The 19,643-nt window shown below is 53.1% G+C and overlaps 1 protein-coding gene across 9 annotated transcripts in view; it reads right to left on the reverse strand.

Annotated features, from left to right (window-relative positions):
- Positions 1 to 19,643, reverse strand: part of GAS7 (growth arrest specific 7) — a 220,588-nt gene that overhangs the window by 32,058 nt on the left and 168,887 nt on the right. For 7 of the 9 annotated variants that reach the window (XM_075994084.1, XM_075994090.1, XM_075994086.1 and 4 more), the window contains exons 4-5: positions 14,932 to 15,017; positions 6,222 to 6,275 (exon numbers count right to left, since the gene is read on the reverse strand). In XM_075994084.1, the coding sequence (XP_075850199.1) occupies positions 6,222 to 6,275; positions 14,932 to 15,017 (140 nt within the window). Of the gene's footprint in view, positions 1 to 6,221; positions 6,276 to 14,931; positions 15,018 to 15,129; positions 19,194 to 19,643 lie in introns of those variants that run through there. The other 2 variants (XM_075994092.1, XM_012747955.3) reach the window with 2 other exon arrangements.

Here is a 19,643-nt window from a genome sequence, read left to right on the forward strand (position 1 = left end):
GAGGAAGGGCTGAGAAGGGCTGAGGAAGGGCTGAGGAAGGGCTGAGGAGGGCTGAGGCCGTTCCTAAGTATCACTCGGTCCCCTGCTTTGCCCTAGAGCTGCGGCTGAGCATGCTTTAGAGTCACCTGGGGGACGCAGGTTGCTGGGTCCCTCCCCTGGAGTTTCTGATTGGGGAGCTCAGGGTGGGGCCCAGCTCCCAGGTGATGCTGATGGCCGGGGGCGCCACACTCTGAGAACCAGCGTCTGTGACCCGGTCAGCAGGGACGGGCACGGGCCTTGTGCCCGCAACAGAAGACACAAAGATGAACCAGCCACGGGGCCCTGCTCTTCCAGTCCTACATGGCCTCCCAGAGAGAGGCCCACCTCGAGGACCAGAAGGGCCAGCGGTCTGGAAGGCGAGGAGGCTGCGGAGGACCCGCTGGGCTGGGGAGAGGAGTGAAGGCAGCGGGATGGGGGCATGTTAAGGACTCATTCTTCTGCTACTCTGAGGACACCAGTCCTGGGACAAGCAGGTCAGGGGCTCCAGGTTGCCTGTCACCACATCTGACCACGCTGGTTTGGGATTTCTCACCCCAGCCGGCCCACTGGGGTCTCCCCAAGTCCTCCAGGGCCCCGCGCCCCCTGGTGGGCACCCGGAGAACTGCGCCTCGCCAGCCCCCGGGAGGCACTTACAGGGCTGGGGTCCTGGGGCCGCCCTGGGCTTTGCTTTGCATGAGGTCCGCTTCCGCTTCCCAGCAAGCCCAGGAGCGGGCAACAGCAGCCTCGCTCCTATGAGGAAACTGAGGATCATGGACGTTGGGTCCTTGAGTCCAGATCCAGCCGACTCCAGAGTGCCAAGCCCTCGGCCACGGCGCGGAGGGGCCCCTTGCTCGCCCACTTGCCATCCAGACCTCCGTGGAGCGGCCACTCGGTGGCACCACCACGCCAGCCCCGCCAGCGATCGGCAGGAGAGTGCGTCACTTCGTCTCTTGTGACGGTTTATGTGACACCTCTCCTCCTTGCCAGACAGCCTGCTCTGGGAGGGAGGGAGGGAGACCATTTCCCTGGTGACGGGTCCCTCCCTACAGGGTCAGGCACGTAGTGGGTACACGGTGCTGGGCGCACAGTGGGTGCTCAGTGGGTGCTGCTTGGTGCAATGCCTAGAGGCCAGAGATGTGACATGCAGTTTCTGCCCTCAACAGCTGACGACGAGGTCACCGTGAGTCTTGGGGATATATCTACCATGGGTGAGCTCCAGGTGCTGAGGCCACTGGAAGGGCCAGGGACTGAGGGCAGGGAAGGGGACTGAGGGCAGGGAAGGGGACTGAGGGCAGGGAAGGGGACTGAGGGCAGGGAAGGGGGCTCGGGGCAGGAATGTCACAGGGAGTGAGGTTTCGAGGCAGGCAGAGGGCGGAGGTGAAGGGGGTACTGCGGGAAGGAAGAGGGCCCCGGTGGGGACACCGCCCTGCGTGGGGACCTGTTGCTCTGTTTGGTTGGGCGCAGAGCCAGGCAGCAGACACGACTGAGGGAGAAGGCCCGGCAGGTGCGCCCAGGCCCCCTCAAGTGTGCTCTGAAGGTAGCGGGACAGTGGCAGCCACGGGAGGGTCCAGCAGGAGAGTGACTGGGTTGGGCTGCTCCTTGGGGTGAGCGTCCCCTGCAGCACAGAGGTGGCACTGGAGAGGTGACTAACCATGGGGGCGGGGCTTTGTGGTGACCTGGAGGGCTCACGATGGGCTCTGAGCAGTGTAGTTGGGAGGGGACAGGTAGTTGGGAGGGCACAGGTAGCTGGGAGGGGACAGGTAGTTGGGAGGGGACAGGTAGCTGGGAGGGGACAGGTAGTTGGGAGGGCACAGGTAGCACTTTGGGTTATTTTGCAGACAGACTCAACAGCACCGTGAAGTTAACTCAGCGACTCTCACCCAGGGGCGATTTTGACCCCATCCTAGGGGACATCTGGCAGCCTAGGGATATTTTTGGTTGTCACAACTGTGCAGGGGTGGGGTGGGTGCTACTGGCATCTGGTGGGTAGAGGCCAGGGATGCTGATAAATGAACTAGAATGCACAAGACAGCCCCCACACAAAGAGCCGCCTATAATATGTCAGTAGTGCTGGGGCCATAAAACCCTGAGCCGCCGGGCCTGGGTGGGGAGGAAGGGTGTTCTCGCCACTGGGCTGAGAAAAGGGGGGAGACGGTGGATGCGGAGAGGGGGGTGGTGGTGGTGAAGCCCAGGAACAGGCAGAGCTGGCGGGCGTACCTGCGACGGCCTGGTGCACACCCACGCACAGGTGACGAGGTTAACTCTCCAGCCCCCTGTGAGCGGCAGAGCAGGGCCCAGGGCCGGCGTCCTACCTCATGGGCCACCACTCTTATCCTTGCTCTTTCTGTGACCTCCAGGCCTCAAAGTCAAGGCTCCTGTGTCCCTGGACCAGGAGTGCTGGGAGGGCCACACAGCTCCATCCTGCAGGGCCCAAAGCCCAAGGAAGGGAAGAGAAGGTAGGACAGGCCTTTCCCTGTGTAGGTCCTGCCCCCTCCTGGGCGACACTTTCCAGGCAGTGACACCAGGGTCCAGCTACACCTCTGAGAAGGAGCTTGTCCTCCTCCTAAGGCCTCTCAGGAGGGGCCTCAACTCCACCCTCCACCCTGCAAACACAGAAGACACTCTAAGGGACCACTTCCCATTCGTTCAACACAAGCTAACAATGTGCCAGCCGTAGTTCTGAGTGCTTTACACATGTTAGCTCATTTAATCCTCACAACAGCCACAATGTAAGGCAGGTGCTATTATTATCCCCATTTTACAAATAAGGAAACTGAGGCACAGAGAGGTTAAGTAACTTATGTAAGATCACACAGCTTCTGCATGGAATGGTGGAGCCCAGGTCTGAGCCCAGGCACTCTGGCTGCAGAGCGCAGGCTCTTAACCTGCGACACTACTGTCCCAACATGCTGAGGTGTAAACATGCCACAGCCCCACCCGAGGCAGGAGTACGAGAGCGGGTACGAGAAGGGTACACCTCCCCATGTGTACTGGCCGGGGAAGTTCCAGCAGCCAAGTTACCGTCTTCCACCAGCCGCATCTTCATTCTTGCACCCAGCGTTTTCAACCCTCAGTACTTGGAGTAACACCCCCGCCCCTCCCCAGCTGCGGGGCCTGCACTGTGCTGCGAGGCTCCTGCCAGGGCCCTTCTGCAGGGGGGCAGCCGGAACCACAAGGGCTGCCTCCCAGAAACTCTCTGAGGGTACCCGGGGCGGGGACAAGGGGCAGCAGAGGCCAGGGAGCCACCTGGCCACAGCAGGAGTGTGACCTGCCAGGGTCTGACGGGGAGGCTCCCAGGCACCCCTCCCCCAGGCCTGGCCCCGCCTGTGCTGGGAGGGAGTAGAGGCCAAGGCCTGTCCGACCAGCTTGCCGGCAGCCAAGAAGGGAAGATGGTTTGACAACAGCTAAGGGCTCAAGCTGTGAGTCCCTGAATTTTCCCTGGAGGAAAGTTGATCTGGGAGGGTGCAGGAGAGGAAGAGCCAGCGCTGAGGCTCCCGTAGCAGAAAGGACAAGACCCCAAGGGCTCGTCTCCAGCCCCCCAGCTCCCACCCCGGCTCCCTGGCTTCAGATGGGCTATGCTGGGAAGCTGAGGGCCACAGGCACCCCCAAATTCCTATCTCCAGGAGAGAGTATGGCTGGCTGGCTTTGTTGTCATCTTTTCTGGAACGCTCTAGATTCCGACGTGTCACAAGTGTGCCGAGGGCTGCGAGCTGCCATTAGTACCCGTCACTCCCAATCACAAGCCACACTCAACCTGCCAGCCCTGTGTGGGTGACAGCAGGACGAGACCAAGCTCCACTGCCAGCCCCGCCCGCTGCTGCCAGGGAGCCCACGTGTCTGTCCCTTCCAAACCAACACCCTTTGCTGCCCAGGCCTGGAAATTCCTGCTCCATGGGGTCAGACAGCTTCGGAAGTGGCTCACCTTGTCCCCACGTGCCAGGGGGAGGAAAGCCCATGTCCTAGACTCCCGGGAGTGGGGCCACCCCTTTCCGCTGTGCGTCTCCTCCTTGGGAACCCACGAGCTCTGGAGGATCAGAACTGAGAGGGGGAGGCTGGGCACGGGGCAGCAAGTGCCGGGTGGAGGGACGGAGCAGAGGGCAGAAGTCTTCAGAGCCAGGGCTTGCAAGGAAGCCCACCAGCCTGCAGATGCGTTTGGCCACGGTGGCAGCCAGGAGACCCAGGTTCGAGTCCCGGGCTCCGTTCCTCACTTGCTTTGTGACCTCTGGCCAGTCCCTTCCTTGCTTAGTTTCCCCAGCACAGATTCTCCAAGGCATGAGCGCTTATTTAAAACCTCCGGAGGGTGGTGGTCCAAATGCATGTTTTCCAGACTGGCCCCAGAGAGACAACTGCAAGTGTGGGGCCCCACAATCAGGATCCTGGGGGCCTCGGATGCTGACTACACTTTGCAGATCCTCTCGAGAGGAGCAACGTCGTAGGCCATCGGGGAGGAGCAGGCAGGCTCCGAGGCAGGGATGGACAAGGTGTCACCCCAGGGAGAACCCAGGGCCACACTCAGCCCACTCTGACCAAACCTGGAGCTCAGAGCCCAGCAGGTGCCTCACTCCGTGGCCTGGGCGGCCACCACTAAGGCCTTAAGGCAACTCCAGGTGCATAACCCTCCGCTTTTCACTCCACATCGCTCTTTTTCATCTTTCTTCTAAAATTCTAATATGCCTCCCCCCACCTTCTACCACTTTCTTCTCCTCCTTTCACCTATTTCAAGAGACTTTGGGAAGTTCTTGCTTTGCCTCAGCATTCTGGGGCATTCTGTGACAATCTGAAGAAGATGGGGACTGTGCCCTCCAGAAGTCTACCCCCGGGCCTGCCCACATCCTGCCCAGTTCCACCAGCCCCACCCCTACGAGGGAGGCAGCTGACCCACGGGCCCCTCTGCCCAGCCCTCGGGAGGCAAACTCCACTGGGAGGTTGGAAGGAGCCCGTGGCCCAAGTGCCCTAAACCAGCTCCAGATACGCCCTGCCTCGGTTTTGGGTAAGAACACAGGTTTTGGGCCCTGATGCTTCCTAGCTGGGCAACCTTGATCAAGGTACCACTCTGTACCTCAGTTTCCAGATCTACGAACAGCATGATGATAAGCCTAATGTGTGCCAAGCACTTACTATGCGCCAGGTGCTGTTTTAAGTGCTTTACATATGTGGACCCATTCAGTCCGTACTCTGTCCCTCTCATTTCCCCATTTCACAGATGCGGACACTGAGGCAGGAAGAAGTTGAGAAACTTGCCCCAGGCTGCTGCACAGTTAGTAGTTAAAGTCATCTGCACTCTGGCCTCAGAGTGATTATGCCATTGATTCTATTAGCTACACCTCAGACAGCTAGTGGACAATTAAATGAGCCACTTGGCCACTATGGTAGCAATTATTATTGTTGTTGTTATTGTTTGCCTCAACCTATTTTTCTTCCACAGCAGGATGTTCAGCCTGGATGAACCAGGGAAATGCACCCACTCTTGGTTTTATCTCCGTGGGGGTGGTCAGAATGATATGAGATGGCACCCAAGAGAGCAAGTCCCTGTTCCCTGCTCTCCTATGGTTGTGCCAAAATAGCAAACCTAGGACCACACTTCTCAGGTCTCCAAGTTGTGGGCTGTAGGGGCACTAATGCCCAGCTGCCACCCTCCCTGAGCACAGGGTGAGGGGGGAGGTGGGGGTGGGGCTCCTGAGCCCACACGTGGGGACTTGGCGGGCGTTTCGAAGAGCCCTGGGAGGCAGGCCGGCCACTCGTGCAGAAGCTGCCTCCCTTCTGTCAGGAACTCTATTCTTAGGGCGCTTTCTCTTGCTTTTAACTTTGCCGTCTTGCAGAAGTTACCCTGCACAAAAGCAACCCTGCTGTGGCTGTAATTTACACGTCACATCACTTGTGCTGAGCACAGTCCACCCCCTTCAACCCACACCCGAAGGCGCACCTTCCCCTGCCCGCCCTGCAAAAATGGCTTCTGCCTCTTCCCAGCCGCCCTCTTCCACTTGTTTGCCAGGAGAGAATAAGTGAAATGTGAAACTGACAGCAGAAAGGGAGGGGTGGGGGAGGGAGGGGAATTTCAGCTGATCCGAGCTTTGGAATTTCCCCGTTTCCAGGCTGGGCATCACTTCTGCCTGGTGGTCCACATCGCCATGGCAACAGCCCCGCCACTGTGGCCAAATGCCCCAGCTTGCCGCCCCGCCTGGGAGCGCCCGGGAGCCACTTACTGTGATGGTGTTTTCCTTGCTCTGCTTTTTGCTTGGTGACGAGGATCCCAGGTTCTGGGGAGAGAGGCAAGAAACATCGTCAGAGCTGCTCTCCATGTTGGACTTTCTTTCCCCCCATTCAGGCTCCCTGAGTGGGAGGGACTGGTGAGAAGCCCTGTGCTGGGGAAGTTCAGGGATGCTCGGCCTGGCGTTAACTCCTAAGGCACCACATTCTGGGCCAGGGCAGGTGGCAGCGTCCCTGATCCCACGCTGTTCCCATGCCCGGTTCAGGCTGGAAGCAAACCGGAGGGAGCCTCCTGCGCGGGCTCTGAGAAGACTGCTCCAAAGCAGGTCTCCCCTCCTCTCCGCCCTGCCTGTGATTTGGGGAGTTAACCCCTGCGCTGCCCGCTGCTGGAAAACGGATCTGCACGCTGCCTGCTGCCTGAGCGGGGAACCCGCTGGGGAGCAGAGAGTTAAGGCAGCTCGCAGTTCCCAGGCCACCACCTCCTGGCTCTGAACACTCAGCACATGACATCTTATTCTCAAGCCCCCAGGTCCAAAACATCCAACCCTAAATACACACCGTGTGCACTGGGGCGCTGCTCAGCCACCTCCCTGCCTTGCCGCTCTCTCCCCACGCCGCGAGCCAGGAGGGATTTCCCAGCCAGGCTGAGTTTCAGCTTCCATTCAGTCTCTAGATTGCCTTTTTACGTCTTCCCCATCGCCAGCGAGAACTCCAGAGTCCCACCACTTGCTTCTCAGGTAGCCCTGAGCCCTCGGGTCCTCAGCAGCCTGCCAGAGTCCCTGGATGGTTCTTGCAGGGAAAACAGTTGGTGGACAAACACCACCTTTGCCCTGTGAGCCTAAAGGGAATGCTCCATTCCGGGTATTCCTTGTTCTATCAGCAATGATGGTAGGGACTCTACACCGGAAGTCCCTGAGCAGGACCTGGGGTGTCTCCTGTCCTGAGCCCCACAATCACCTGGGAAGCAGGCTTACCCCAAGGCACCAGGGGTGGCCATCACACATGTGGCCCTGGACTTGCAGCATGTAAGGCAGAATGTAAGGAAGTGGCCATCACTGTATAGATAAAGGTCAGAAGAAGCATGGAAGGGCTTCCCCAACGAGCGTCAGGGGAAGAAGCACCCCCAGAACCACCACCCCCGGACAGCGCAACCCTGGACACCTGGCAGGGTGAGCACTGGCAGGTGGGGGCCAGACCCTGCATCAGGAACCCACCGGTGAATTGGGCCAAAGAGGGAGCTTGACTGAGTCCTGCCGTGGTCTCATCCCCTTACTCCCGCACAGCCCTGCTTGGGCGGGCAAGTTAACTCACGAAAACCCATACCCTTAGCAAAAAGGGACCTTGCAGGGCATCCACTTCACAGACAAGAAAATGACTACTAGCCTTGAGACCCTGGCCAAAGAATTTGACTTCTTTGAGCCTCAGTTTCATCATCTGTAAAATGGATTTTCACTGGTCCTCAAGCTTTGTGGTGTATCAGAATCAACCGAGGAAAGTGCTCAAAATGGAGACCCAGCTGGACCTGGCCCAGCAGGTCCCAGGTGCTGCCAGCGTCTCTGGTGCGGAACCTGCAGCCTCCCTTGGAGGCTCCACGGATCCCCCTTCTGCCATTTCACTGAGGCGCCTCTACTTATGGCCACTCCTCCAGCGACCCCAACAGGCTTCGGGGGCCGTCAGGCCCGTGGCCAGCTACAGCTTCCACAGACATTCAGTGCATCGGCCCGCCCGCCCAAGCTATGGGCTCCGCCCCAGGGCACTCGCCAACACTGCCCGGGAGGAAGGCAGAGGCTGCAGGGTGGGAGGTGCCAGTCGCCAAGGAGAGACAAGTACAGGCCTTTCTCCACAAGCTCCTTCAGGAGGGACACTGGCCGAGCAAACACATGCCAGGAAGGGGCAGGGGTGGCCGTGGGGATGGATGCTGTGGTCTGCAGGCGTCCCCCTGCCGTGGACGGACACTGCCGCCACCACCACCACGGTGCTCCCACTGTAGGGAGGGCAACCAGTGCTCCAGCTGCCGGGGCGACAGCCTTCGCGTCGACAGGTTGATGCTGGTGCTGACAGCGATGAGGGGCGGGAGGAGGAGGAGGAGGACGAAGAGGAAGGAAGCGTTGCAAGAGCTACTGTCCACCGAGTGCTTGTCGTGGCGGGCACCAGGCCAGCCACTTGGCATGCTGAATCTCCCTTCATCCTCACGGCCCAGGCAAGCTAAATGGCATCAACTTCATTTTGCAGATCATGAAATTAAGGCTTGCGGAAGTTAAATTCTCCAGGGTCACTAGGCTAGTTAAGAGAGGAGTGGAAACCGGAACCTAAGCCTATAGAACTCTTCCCTCTATCTCCCGCCATCTCTCCACTTGGAGACCCAGGACAGGGTCTTGTTTTCCAGATGTCTTTTCAGGGGTGGCAAAAAAGATTTCCATTATCCACAAACATATTTTGGGAACACTGTGCACAAGGCTCTGTAGAATGAGGCTGGACATGGAGGTCACATTTCCTGTAACTTGGCCAGGACAGAAATACAAGTGATGGCACTGAGGGTGGGTGTCCGGGGGGGGGGGGGTGTCAGCACCCTCTCTGGTCTCTGCTCTACTGGCCATGTATGACTTCACCTGGTGCAGACCAGGGTGGGGCACAGGCAATCTCAGGCTCTGTGTGTGCTGCTGCTAACCCGTGCCTGTTACTCTAATTTCATAAACATATATCACATGCATGCATTTTATATATAGACACACACACATACATACACACACACATCCCCCCCCCCCCATAGCGCTGCACCGAAAGGGCCCAGAAGGAATGATATCTCATCCCCGTCATAACACCTACTAGCTAGAAATTGGTTTCTAAATACTATTTGGTATTGAAAGGAACCCAGGCTCCTTGGAGCTAATTCCACATGGCAAAATAGACTTGGAATATCCTATTGTTCTGAGAAGTAAGAAAGTATTCAAAGAATGATGGAGGGATAACAGAAGGACATCGTCAGCCTATAAAGAGCTCCCATGGGCTAAACTTGGGACAATCCGGGCACAAATATGAATAATGACTATAACTAATTAACTCTAAGGGGAAGGGAACATTTCTTTACAGAGGAATGCCAGTAAAAATACACAATGGATTAGGAAATCACCATTTGCAAACCCCCATGTCAAAAGGGATTCAGGCTGATCCTCCAGATGCCCCAAACACTGAATGAAAAGATTGTTAGAGAACAGGATATTCACATGGCCTCACACTGGCACCTGGCAGATGACTAACGAGTTAGAAAGGAAAGTGCACCCCGGCAAAGAAGAAATTTGGTAGTCACCACATTAACCAAGAGTGCAACTAAGCCTCACCAGCAGGGTGCTAACCTGGGAAGGGTAAAACCCAATAAAATGCAGTAAGTACTCAACATGCCCTGCACGGTATTCTTGCCAAAACTGCTTAACCTGAAACTAAGCATAGAAAACAATTATACCAAGAATGTGCATCATTCTATAAGACAATTGACCTGGATTCCTAAAGAATAAATAGATAAAAAGTCAACATGCAGAAAAACAAAAGAAAAAGGTGTGAGGGATTGGTTCTATATGAAAAGAGACCAAAGCAATCCCTGTGATGAAATGGTCTATCCATCCAACAGAATATTCAGCCATAAAAAGGGATGGAGTGCTACACGCTAAGACACGGAGGAACCCCGAACACACTCCAAGTGAAAGAAGGCAGACATGAAGGACCACATATAGCATGGTTCCATTTGTATGGGATTTCCAGGATAGGCAACCTCGTAGAGACAGCAGGTAGAATTAGAATAGTGTAGAAGGTAGAAATAGAATAGAATTAGAATAGATTGCCTAAGGCTTGGGGGATTCTTCTCGGGGTGATGTAAACATTCTAAAAACGACTGTGATGATGGTTGCACAACTGTGAATATACTGAAGACCACTGAATTGTATATTTTAACTGGATGGATTGCATAGTTATATTAATTCTATCTCAATAAAGCAGTTTTAAATAGAAAGAGAGAGACTAAAGAGACACAGCAACCGACGTACCCATGTATGAACTTGAATGGATCCTGGACTGGGGAGAAAACAGCCATAAAATGCATTTTGGGGAAAACTGGGGAATGTGAACATGGACTATATATATTGGGCGATGTTACTGAATTAATGTTTTCTTAAGTGTTATAATTGTATTCTGATTCTATCTTCCCACTTAGAAATACATTCTGAAATATTTGCATTTAAAACAATATATCGGGAATTTGCTTTAAAATATTCCAAAAGGGACAGTGGGATTAGGGGGAGGGGATGGGAGCACAAATGAGATAAGACTGGCTGAATGCAGGTAATCACTGGACTTAAATGATACTTTATTATGTTGATAGTATTCCCTCTGCTTTTGTAAATGTTTGCAAATGCCTATAATAAAAGCATATTTTAAAAATTCCCTTTGCTTATGATTCCAGAGAATTCTTCTCCTCCATTTATTCCTTAAAGCCCTGACCCCACCTGGGCAGCTCTGCTGTCACTCAGAGGACTGACAGAAGGTGGCACCACACAGGAGGCACTTGGGAAACTGTGGCAGGGCATTCACAACAGATTGATTCAGCAAACGCCTGCTCCAAATGTCTTCTCAGCCCATTTCCTTTCCTGAACATAATCTTCTGGGTCCCATCCCTTTGGCAGGTGGGATCCTGTAAGAAACCCCTTGATGGCTTTTCAGTACCCAAGCTTGTCGTGAAAGGCCTGTGCAGACTCCTCCAGCTCACCCCCCGCCATACACCTGCCAGTTTAGTAGCCACAGTGCACTCAGCCTCCATTGGTTCTTTGAGAAAACCACACTCCTTCCTGCCTCTAGGCACCCGTATGTCTTGTTCCCTCCACCTGGAAGGCCATTCTTCCCCCCACCTCTCTGCCAAGCTAAACCCTCGCTCACCCTCTGGTCTCAGAATAAATGTCTTTTTTCAAGGAGTCCATTCCTGACACCTCCCCCACCAGGCTAGGTCCTCATGGCATACACTTCCTCCAGCCCTTATCGCTGCTGAAAGTGCAAAATCATTTATCTAATGTCTTTCTCCCACACCAGCTACAAACCTCCGGAGCAGGGGCTATGTCTGCTTGTGTCTCAGTGCCTGGCAAAGACAGAAATGCTCGATAGAACGCGTGTTACTGAATTACAGTGTGTGTGGGTAGATGGTAGACATTTGGATCTCACTCCCTTTCTCCACTTTAATCCTTTCTCCAATGGGTCCCTCCTTAAGTTTCCAAGCCCTTAGTTCCATTCTCTTTCCTTTCTACTATGTCTAGAGGGTCTTCCTGGGGAAGTTCGTGGGAAGTCAGAATGTTAAAAGGTGGATCACCAAAGGGCCTAAGCACTGGTGGGCAGGAAGGAAGAGGACTGGCTAGATTAGGACGTGCTTCTGCAAATGCCAGCCAGCAAGACTAGGAGCCTTTGCTCCCTCTCACCGGGTGGGCTCCATTTACCTAGTACCCAGGCGGCTGGCCTGGGGCTGCAGAATCAAAACCCTCCACTGGGTGGCGCCAGACAACCACCACCTGCACCCACCCACGCAGGTCTCCCAGGGCTGGACGACGGATGGGCAGGTGCTCTCCTACCCACAAGAGAACACGGTGGGGACACACTCCTGGTTCCCATGAGAATTAGGGCTGCCCTCCGTCTCCCCCAACACTCTAATGCCTGCTCAAGGAGGGGCAGCTAGCAGGTAGCAGGAAGAGAACACAACAGCGCTTTTCCTATCTGGAGCTTTTCAGCCTGGGTCTGTCGCTGTAACCTTGAACAAGCCACTTTATCCACCCCACACCCTGCATCTCAAATGGGCATGTGTTCATTCGCTCATTCATTCATTCATTCATGCTCAGTCATAAAGAAGCATAATTATTATGAGTTACAATGGACAGCCTGGTATGATGTGTGTAAATTACTCTGCACGCTGAGTGTTCGCCGAGTACTTGGGGATCCTTTGTTGGTAGTATTAATACTCTCTGTGAATACCAAACCTTCTTAACCTTCTTCTAGTTTAGCCTTGGCACCTTTTTGGAGAACCAGCTCTATAGGTTCACAAACTAGGATTAAAAAGTCTTAGCTTTTGTACCCAAATGTTACCCTTTCACAGCCTAAAAGAGTAACATTCCCACAGTCCTGGGAACTGGTGAAGGAATCCGCGTTCACCCTCCCCATGTACTGCAGTATTTATTTTTGTTACTTTGATGATACTGCAACTCCCAAGGTTATCATCCCAAAAGAGTACTACTCAAATGCACCTGTCTTTAGGCAGTCACTGTCTACTCCGGCCTGGAACTCTACAGCTGGCTTTCCCTGAACCCCCAAGACCAGTCCCTTCCTTCTAGCTTTCATTTTTTAAAATAAAAAAAAAATTGTATCTGTCTTCTATAAAAGTAAAGTGTGCTCATTTTGGAAGATCTGAACTAGTGTAAAGCGTAAAGAAAATAAAGCTACCCATGATCTTAGACCGAGGTTCTCAATCCCAGCACAATCCATATCGTATCTAGCTGGATGATGGTTGTGGCGTGCTGTGCATCACGGCATATTTGGCAATGTCCCCCGAGTCTACCCCCTAGCTGCCAGCAGCAGCCCCTTCCCCAGTTGTGATGATGAAAATGTCTCCAGATGTTGCCAAATGTCCCCGGACTGAGAAGCACAGATAGAACCACCACAACTGCTCTGGTTTATTATTTTTTTTCCCCAGTCATTTTCCTTCACCTAAGTATAGATTCCCTTCTCCCAAATAAGCCTGAATACATACGCAGCTTGTGCTCTGCTTTCCCTGCTCAATATTATGTCGTGAGCATTTCCCCAAATCATTACATTCTCTTCAGAAGAATGCTTTTCAATGCCTGCGCAATATCTTTGGCTAGCTGGATGTCCAGGGCTGTAATCCGTTTTACCATCCCCTGTTGCTGGACAATTAGGTTGGGTCTGATGAGAGGGTGGTGTGAATAATGCCTGCGTGAGCAGCCTTCGCGTAAATCAGAAACTCCGAATATATTCCAAGAACAGACACTGGAAGAGAAGTTCCTCTGCTGATGGCTTATGATGCACACTTGTTAGATCAGCTTCCGAGATTTAAGTTAGACCGGCACACATATTTCGAATGGATGAGCAGCAACTTTACAGTATTTCTGGGGGTGGGGGGCGGCATGTTCTATCAGGGAAGGATGAACGATTTTGAGGGTAGGGCGATGTGTCTCTCCAATATTCTTCCTAATAATCCCAAGGGTTGGCACACACTTTTTTATTGTTGTTGTTAAGCCACAGCAGAACTTAGTCTCCAGAAACACTCACAGGTCAGGCGACAAGTTTCACTTCTAACAGACTGATAGAAGCTGTGTTGAGAAGGCTATTTGGGAGCTCAGTAAGAAACACACAAAGCCAGGGTGACGGGTGACATGGGCAGAGGAGAGAAGGGGACAAGCAAACCTGCTGAGTACACACTGTTGACTGTGCCCAGATCCCTCCCACTCAGCCACGTGGACCAGACAGTGGACCTCCCAGACAGTGCACCAGCTTCACCTCGGGGCTGGCTGGAAACACACAGCCTCGGGCCCCACCCTCGACCTCCTGGATCAGAATCCGCCTTTTAACAAGGGGCCCAGGTCACTCAGAATTCCATCAGCATTTCAGAAGCCCTGACCTACACTGATGTCGTTTCTCTTCTAGAGTTAACTGAGCTGAATCTGAGCCCAACACTCAGCCTCCTAAGAGAACAACTTAGTAATGTTTCCAAAAGTTGACACTCTCGGCTCCATTGGAGCTGACTGTCACGTTTCAGCTGACTGTGGTACAGATCAATGGCTCTTTCTTTCAGCGACTTGTCCTTAGGACGCCCTGCGCAAGCAGCTACTGCTACCAGCAACATCAGCAATATTATCATCACAATCATTATCAGTTATCACTGATCATCGTCATCGTCACCCGGGGGTCTGGCACTTCAATTCCTGGAAATGGTTGGTGGAGTCTGGAGGCCTCGCGAAGAACATCTTCTTGGCAAGTTATGGGCAGACTAAGTAAGACCAGTCCCCAGTCTCAGAGGCACGGCTCAGCACACGTGGAGAAACCGTGGACTTGGCATCGAGCTGCTGTGACCACTGAGTCATCACGTGGCCTGCACAAGTCACTTAACCTATCTGGGCCTCCGTGACCTCATGCGCAGCACGGGGCGGTGCTGATGCCTCCCTCACACGTTTGCACGACTGTCGACTGGGATGGAGACTGAGAAAGCAGTTTGGGAATCTAAAAACATACTCCCATTTCTTTCCATCCCATAGCTGTCTCTATGCCAGTTTATCAAACGAGATTGGCAGATTCTACTAAATTCCATTCTGGGTAAAGTCTGGGGGTGGGCTGGGTAAGGAAGAGAAGAGGAAAACGGCCGGCACACCCACACTCCGAACGTGATGGGGAACCTAGACTCCATGAGTCAGGACACCGGTTCCATCTCCACCACCGTCAGCCCCTTTGCCAAACCACCCTCAACTTCTAGAAAACTGATAAACCACAATCATCCAACCCTCTCCCTGTCAGGGAACGCTGGAACAACCCAGATACACCAACTACTTGCTACCTGGGGGCAGAACTGGGCTGGAGCCCCCTGGACTCCCATGACAGACACACCTTTAACGGGACCTTCCTGGGCCCGTGTAAGCGGTTCCCCCTGCCTCCCTGGACGGGGCCCCTTACCTGGGAATCACCGGTGGATTTTCGGAGACTCATGTGGGCAGTCTCTGGAGGGTGCGCTGGGGTCCCTGACGCGTGGTATCCATTCACTGCAGGGACAGAGACACGGCTCAGATGCTGTGCGGGCCCCGGACGGGCACCCCCGACCTTGGGCCACTGCAGCCCCTCCTCCTACCTCCTTCCCGGGCTCTGAGAGCGGACCTGCATGGCTAGGACCATCCCTCGGGATATTATCAGTCTCTGCAGAGCTGGAAATGGGTTGAAAGCATCTCTCTACTCCTCAGCACCCCAACCACTGAACTGTAAAGGGATGGAATTTCTTCTTGAGCCCAAGAGCAAAAGGCACGTTCTTAACAGAAGGTGAGGTCACTACAGTCCAGCTGCCATGGCTGCAAATACCTCGTCAGTGACAGTCACGGTGCCAATCAAGGGTCCAATCTCTCTCCATGCACCTCGGCCACCTTACCGCAGTCCCTCCACCTGTCCCTGAGGAACCTCTCCACCCTGAAGCTCAAGGCAATGTCATGTGGGTGTAATGGAAAGAGGACTGGGTTTATTGGTTGCCGTGAAATTAGGCGCCGCCAGTTAACAGTCAAGTGATCATACACACTTCATTCTCAAGTCGCAGTTTTCCCAACATTAAAAAAAAAAATTGATGTTCTAATAATATTCTACCCTAATAACTTTATGTCTCTTGGGGGACACTCATTAATTCTCCTGATGTTTGCTGATGAACCTGCTCTCCAAGGGCAGGGGGGAGCCCTGATTTGTATAATGGTGTCTGCTAATTTCTGTGCCACGTGGCTGTGTTCAAACCCTCAACACCACTGCACACTCCCGACATCCACAGACTCACGCTGAGACCCCTGTAATCTCGGTTCCCAGAGGCGGTGCTGCCTGAGGGGCAACTGAGCGGAGTGGTTTCTCCTCAGCGGGCCTCAGCTTCTGTATCTGTAAAATGGGGATAATCCTACCCGGTCTCCAAGCCTACTTCGGTGGTGTGACAATACAACCAGGCAATAACTGCAAAAGGGATCAGTAAATTACAAAGTACTTTGTTAAAAAAAAGAAGGGAGGGATAGAGAAGGGAGGGTCACTGCTTTTGTTCCCGAACTGGGTCCCCATGAACCACAAGCCTGATGATCTCTGGAGACCAGGAAAACACGCCATTCTCACGCCCCAGGCTTGGAGGAAGAACCACAGCGTATGTACAGCACAGGTCGGACGGAGGGAAGACAGACAAACTGATGTCCAACTCATGATTCTTCTGGAAAAAGCTCTGCAGTGTGGCAGGAAGCAAAGGAGAAAACGGCCCAAAGTCGCCAACACCTACTCATGTGAAGTGGCCGGGGCTGGAGGCGAGCAGCAGGCAAGGGAGACCATTCCGTGGAGAACCTTTTCCGCGCTGGGGGAGGTGCCCCATCCTCCATGCTTGCGGCAAGAAGTCCTGGGCCACCCGCCAGCAGAGCCACACGCAGCAGTGGGCAGCTGGGCTTCTCCCTGACCTGTACGGCTTGCCCCGACTTGCCCCCACTCCAGAAGAAGGTGGGCCCACACACACAGAGCAAACAGAAACTAGAGATCGGCCCTGCAGGGCCGGCTACAAGCCTGGTCCACACCATGCCCCCTAGGCCGCCGGCCAAGGGCTGGTAACATCCGCCCGTTAAAAAGGCAGCTTAAGAGGGGAGGCCAGGATTCCAACAGCACCAGGAGAACACTTGGGAGGCCAAGAAGAATCTACTGCTTGGCATAAAGCTATGCCAAGACAGGCATTAGACTGACGCGCCCTACAACGCAGGCCTAACACTGGAGAAATCTTAGTTATCAAACAGCACAGCACTGAAATGGATAAAACACAAATGCTACAAAGTCTAAAGCCTAAAACAACTGAAAAACCTCAGTACCCTACTTTTTAGTTTAGGACTGATTAACAGACAAAAGTAAGGGTGAAGAAAACCAGAATAATCTCATTTAAAAGACTGATTAAAATGTGTATTTTAAATATCATGTCCTACAAACAAAGATGACATTTTTTTTTCTTTTTTTGCCAAGAAGCCACTGAACATTTAAAACGTTGGCCATATTTAAGCCACAAATAAACACGTCAACAAATGGCACTAGGCATATATAACACAGGTGACATTCTTTGACCATAATGCAATAAAAGCAGATATTAATAATGAAAGAATAAATATACAAGGTCCTCAGCCTCCCAACTCCCAAATACTTAGAAATTTAAGAAAATGCCCTTTAAAGCATCTCAGGTCAAAAAGGAATTTTAAACTGTAATTATACAATATTTAAAAAATAATAAAGAGGAACATACCAAAACAAACAGGATAAGGCCTGAATTATAACTTGGAGGAAAATCTACAGCCTTAATTATTTCATTACCAAACCCAAAGGGACAGAAATAGTCTAAACATTCAACTTAAGATATTAGGAAAAAAAAATTTTAAAGGCTAATAAAATAAACCGAAAGAGAACAGGAAAAAGAAATATAACTGTGGCAACAGAACTAATGCGTTAGGAAACAGGATAATATTAGCCACCCAGGGCAGGTGGGTGGCAAGCAGGAATCACAACTATTAAAACAGATGAGCCAGTGTAATGGGAGAGTGAGAGTGAGCACCAATGCTCAGAATTAGGAATTAGAAAGAAAACATAAGCACTGTTGTACTAATGAAGTAGAGATTTATTTTTTTTTTACTGCAAAAGCATATGATTTATAATTCTATGCTATTGAACACCAAACCTTCCATAAGACTCAAATTATCAAAACAGTTTCAAGGGACACTAGAAAAGTAAAAAAGACTAAAACCGTTGAAACCTCCCTGCCAACAAAGGCACTGGGCCCTGATGGTTTTATGGGTAAATTCTTTCATGCTCTCAAGAAAGACAAGCCCAGGCATAGGAACAAGTGGCAGGTTTCCCGGTCTGTTTCACAAAGCCAACGTTATCCTGATCCTAAAAACTGAGCAAAGGCAACACAAAACCGAGCCACGGTTCAGATGGGCCACAAAAATGAAACAGACAGTCTTTACCTGGGCAGGTCATCAGTCTCCCTCCTTGAGGACGCTGAGTCCCTGCAAACCAAGGCTGTCTGTCCCGGCTCCTGAGGGCAGCTCTGTCCTTCTGACCCCTGCCCACACCTCCCCAGCACCTGCAGGTGCTCGCCCAACCCCTGCCCTCCGTCCCGCCCGCCTGCAGGCTCACAGCCGCTGCACTGCAGCAGCCGGGGGCTGTGTAACGCAGAGAGGCATTTTGCCCCTAACCCAATCCCTCCTTCCTCCTTCAGTTCTGGGCTGTCAGCTGTTGGCTAATTGCTGCTCATGTCAAAGCAATTACTGAGAAAGAAAAAAATAATTTTCCATTCAACCATTTCTCCCCACGCAGCAGCTCTCCTCTGACATCCCTCCTGCTGCGTTTCACTTGAATCCTCCCAGGCACGCTCGGAACGCTTATCCGCGGAGATCTGCGCCGTGACGGTCCACCACTCCGGCGGCCCTCACCCACGAGTGTCCCTCACTGGCATGCCCCTTCCTCCGGGCTCCCGGGTCCCCAAGGGTCAGCCACAGACAAATGAGTCCAGAAGTGGGTGCTGTGGGGCGTCCAGGTGCGAGGAAGGGAATAAAACTAGTCCAGGATCACTCGTAACCAAGAAGGAACACAATTCAGTTTGAAGATACAAGAAAAAAAACTTAAAATGCCAAACTCGGCTGTTTCTAATATTAAAAAAAAAAAAAAGGAACAAAAAGCTCTATCTACCTGAGTAGCATCAAATATAAACATAGGCGCCTGACCCGCACATTCCACTCCCTTATGGGTAGTTAGACAGACGGACAGAGAAGGCACCTGGGAAGTGTGCAGTGACAGGAGGGGACAGATATTTGAGTAAAGAGGAGGAGAAGGAGGTCAGGGTGGGGGAAGTGGATAAAAACAGAGAAGGAAGGAGAATAAGGAAAGTTGTCGAGAGGGACCGAGTCACAAAGAAGAGCCGGCAGCGCCTGCCACCCAGAGTGCACCCCCGGGCAGCTCTGCATCTGCCTCTCTGCCCCATCCCTGCTGTCGGAGCTACATCCTCAGAGCTCCACCATCCTCATTCCTGCTCCCTGATGAACCCGAAAAAATACAAGAACATCAGCCCTGGACCTGCCTTGTATCTCCTTTAAGTCTGGCCCAATCTCCCCCCATCTGCAATAAACACAGTAACTTCCTTCCTCAGGGCTAAGAAATCTGGGAGCCCCGGGACTGTGGTTCTTGCAATCCACCCTTCCTTCCCGCCTTCCTCCACCCCTCCGGCCCCCCCGCATCTGCCACACAGCACGTGGTGCCACGTAACGTTTCCCAGCGTGCCGCACAGAACGCAACTCTGCAGCGTGTTCGTGATCAGTAGGGGTGCAAAGAGTTTGGGACAAATGCCCCCATTGTTCAGATTTAAAGTGTGTTTACAGTGGGCCTTTTAGAACACGCTGAGATGCGCTATGAACCTCAAACAAGGCAACCGTGCGCAGCATTCCTCCACATACCGGACACAGGACGCGCTTGGGGCAGGAGAGCGGGCCTACCACGGAGCCACGCAGGAAACACGGCTGTGGCATGGGAACGCAGGGTTTGAAGTCAGGCAGTTCCGGCACAGCCACTGCCTCCTTCCCCTCCTGCCACACCTGGAAGGCTTGGCAGCCCCCTCTGTCATCACACACACTTTCTCAGGG

The sequence above is a fragment of the Microcebus murinus genome, chromosome 18 (genome assembly GCF_040939455.1).
Source record: "Microcebus murinus isolate Inina chromosome 18, M.murinus_Inina_mat1.0, whole genome shotgun sequence".
NCBI classification, from domain to species: domain Eukaryota; kingdom Metazoa; phylum Chordata; class Mammalia; order Primates; family Cheirogaleidae; genus Microcebus; species Microcebus murinus.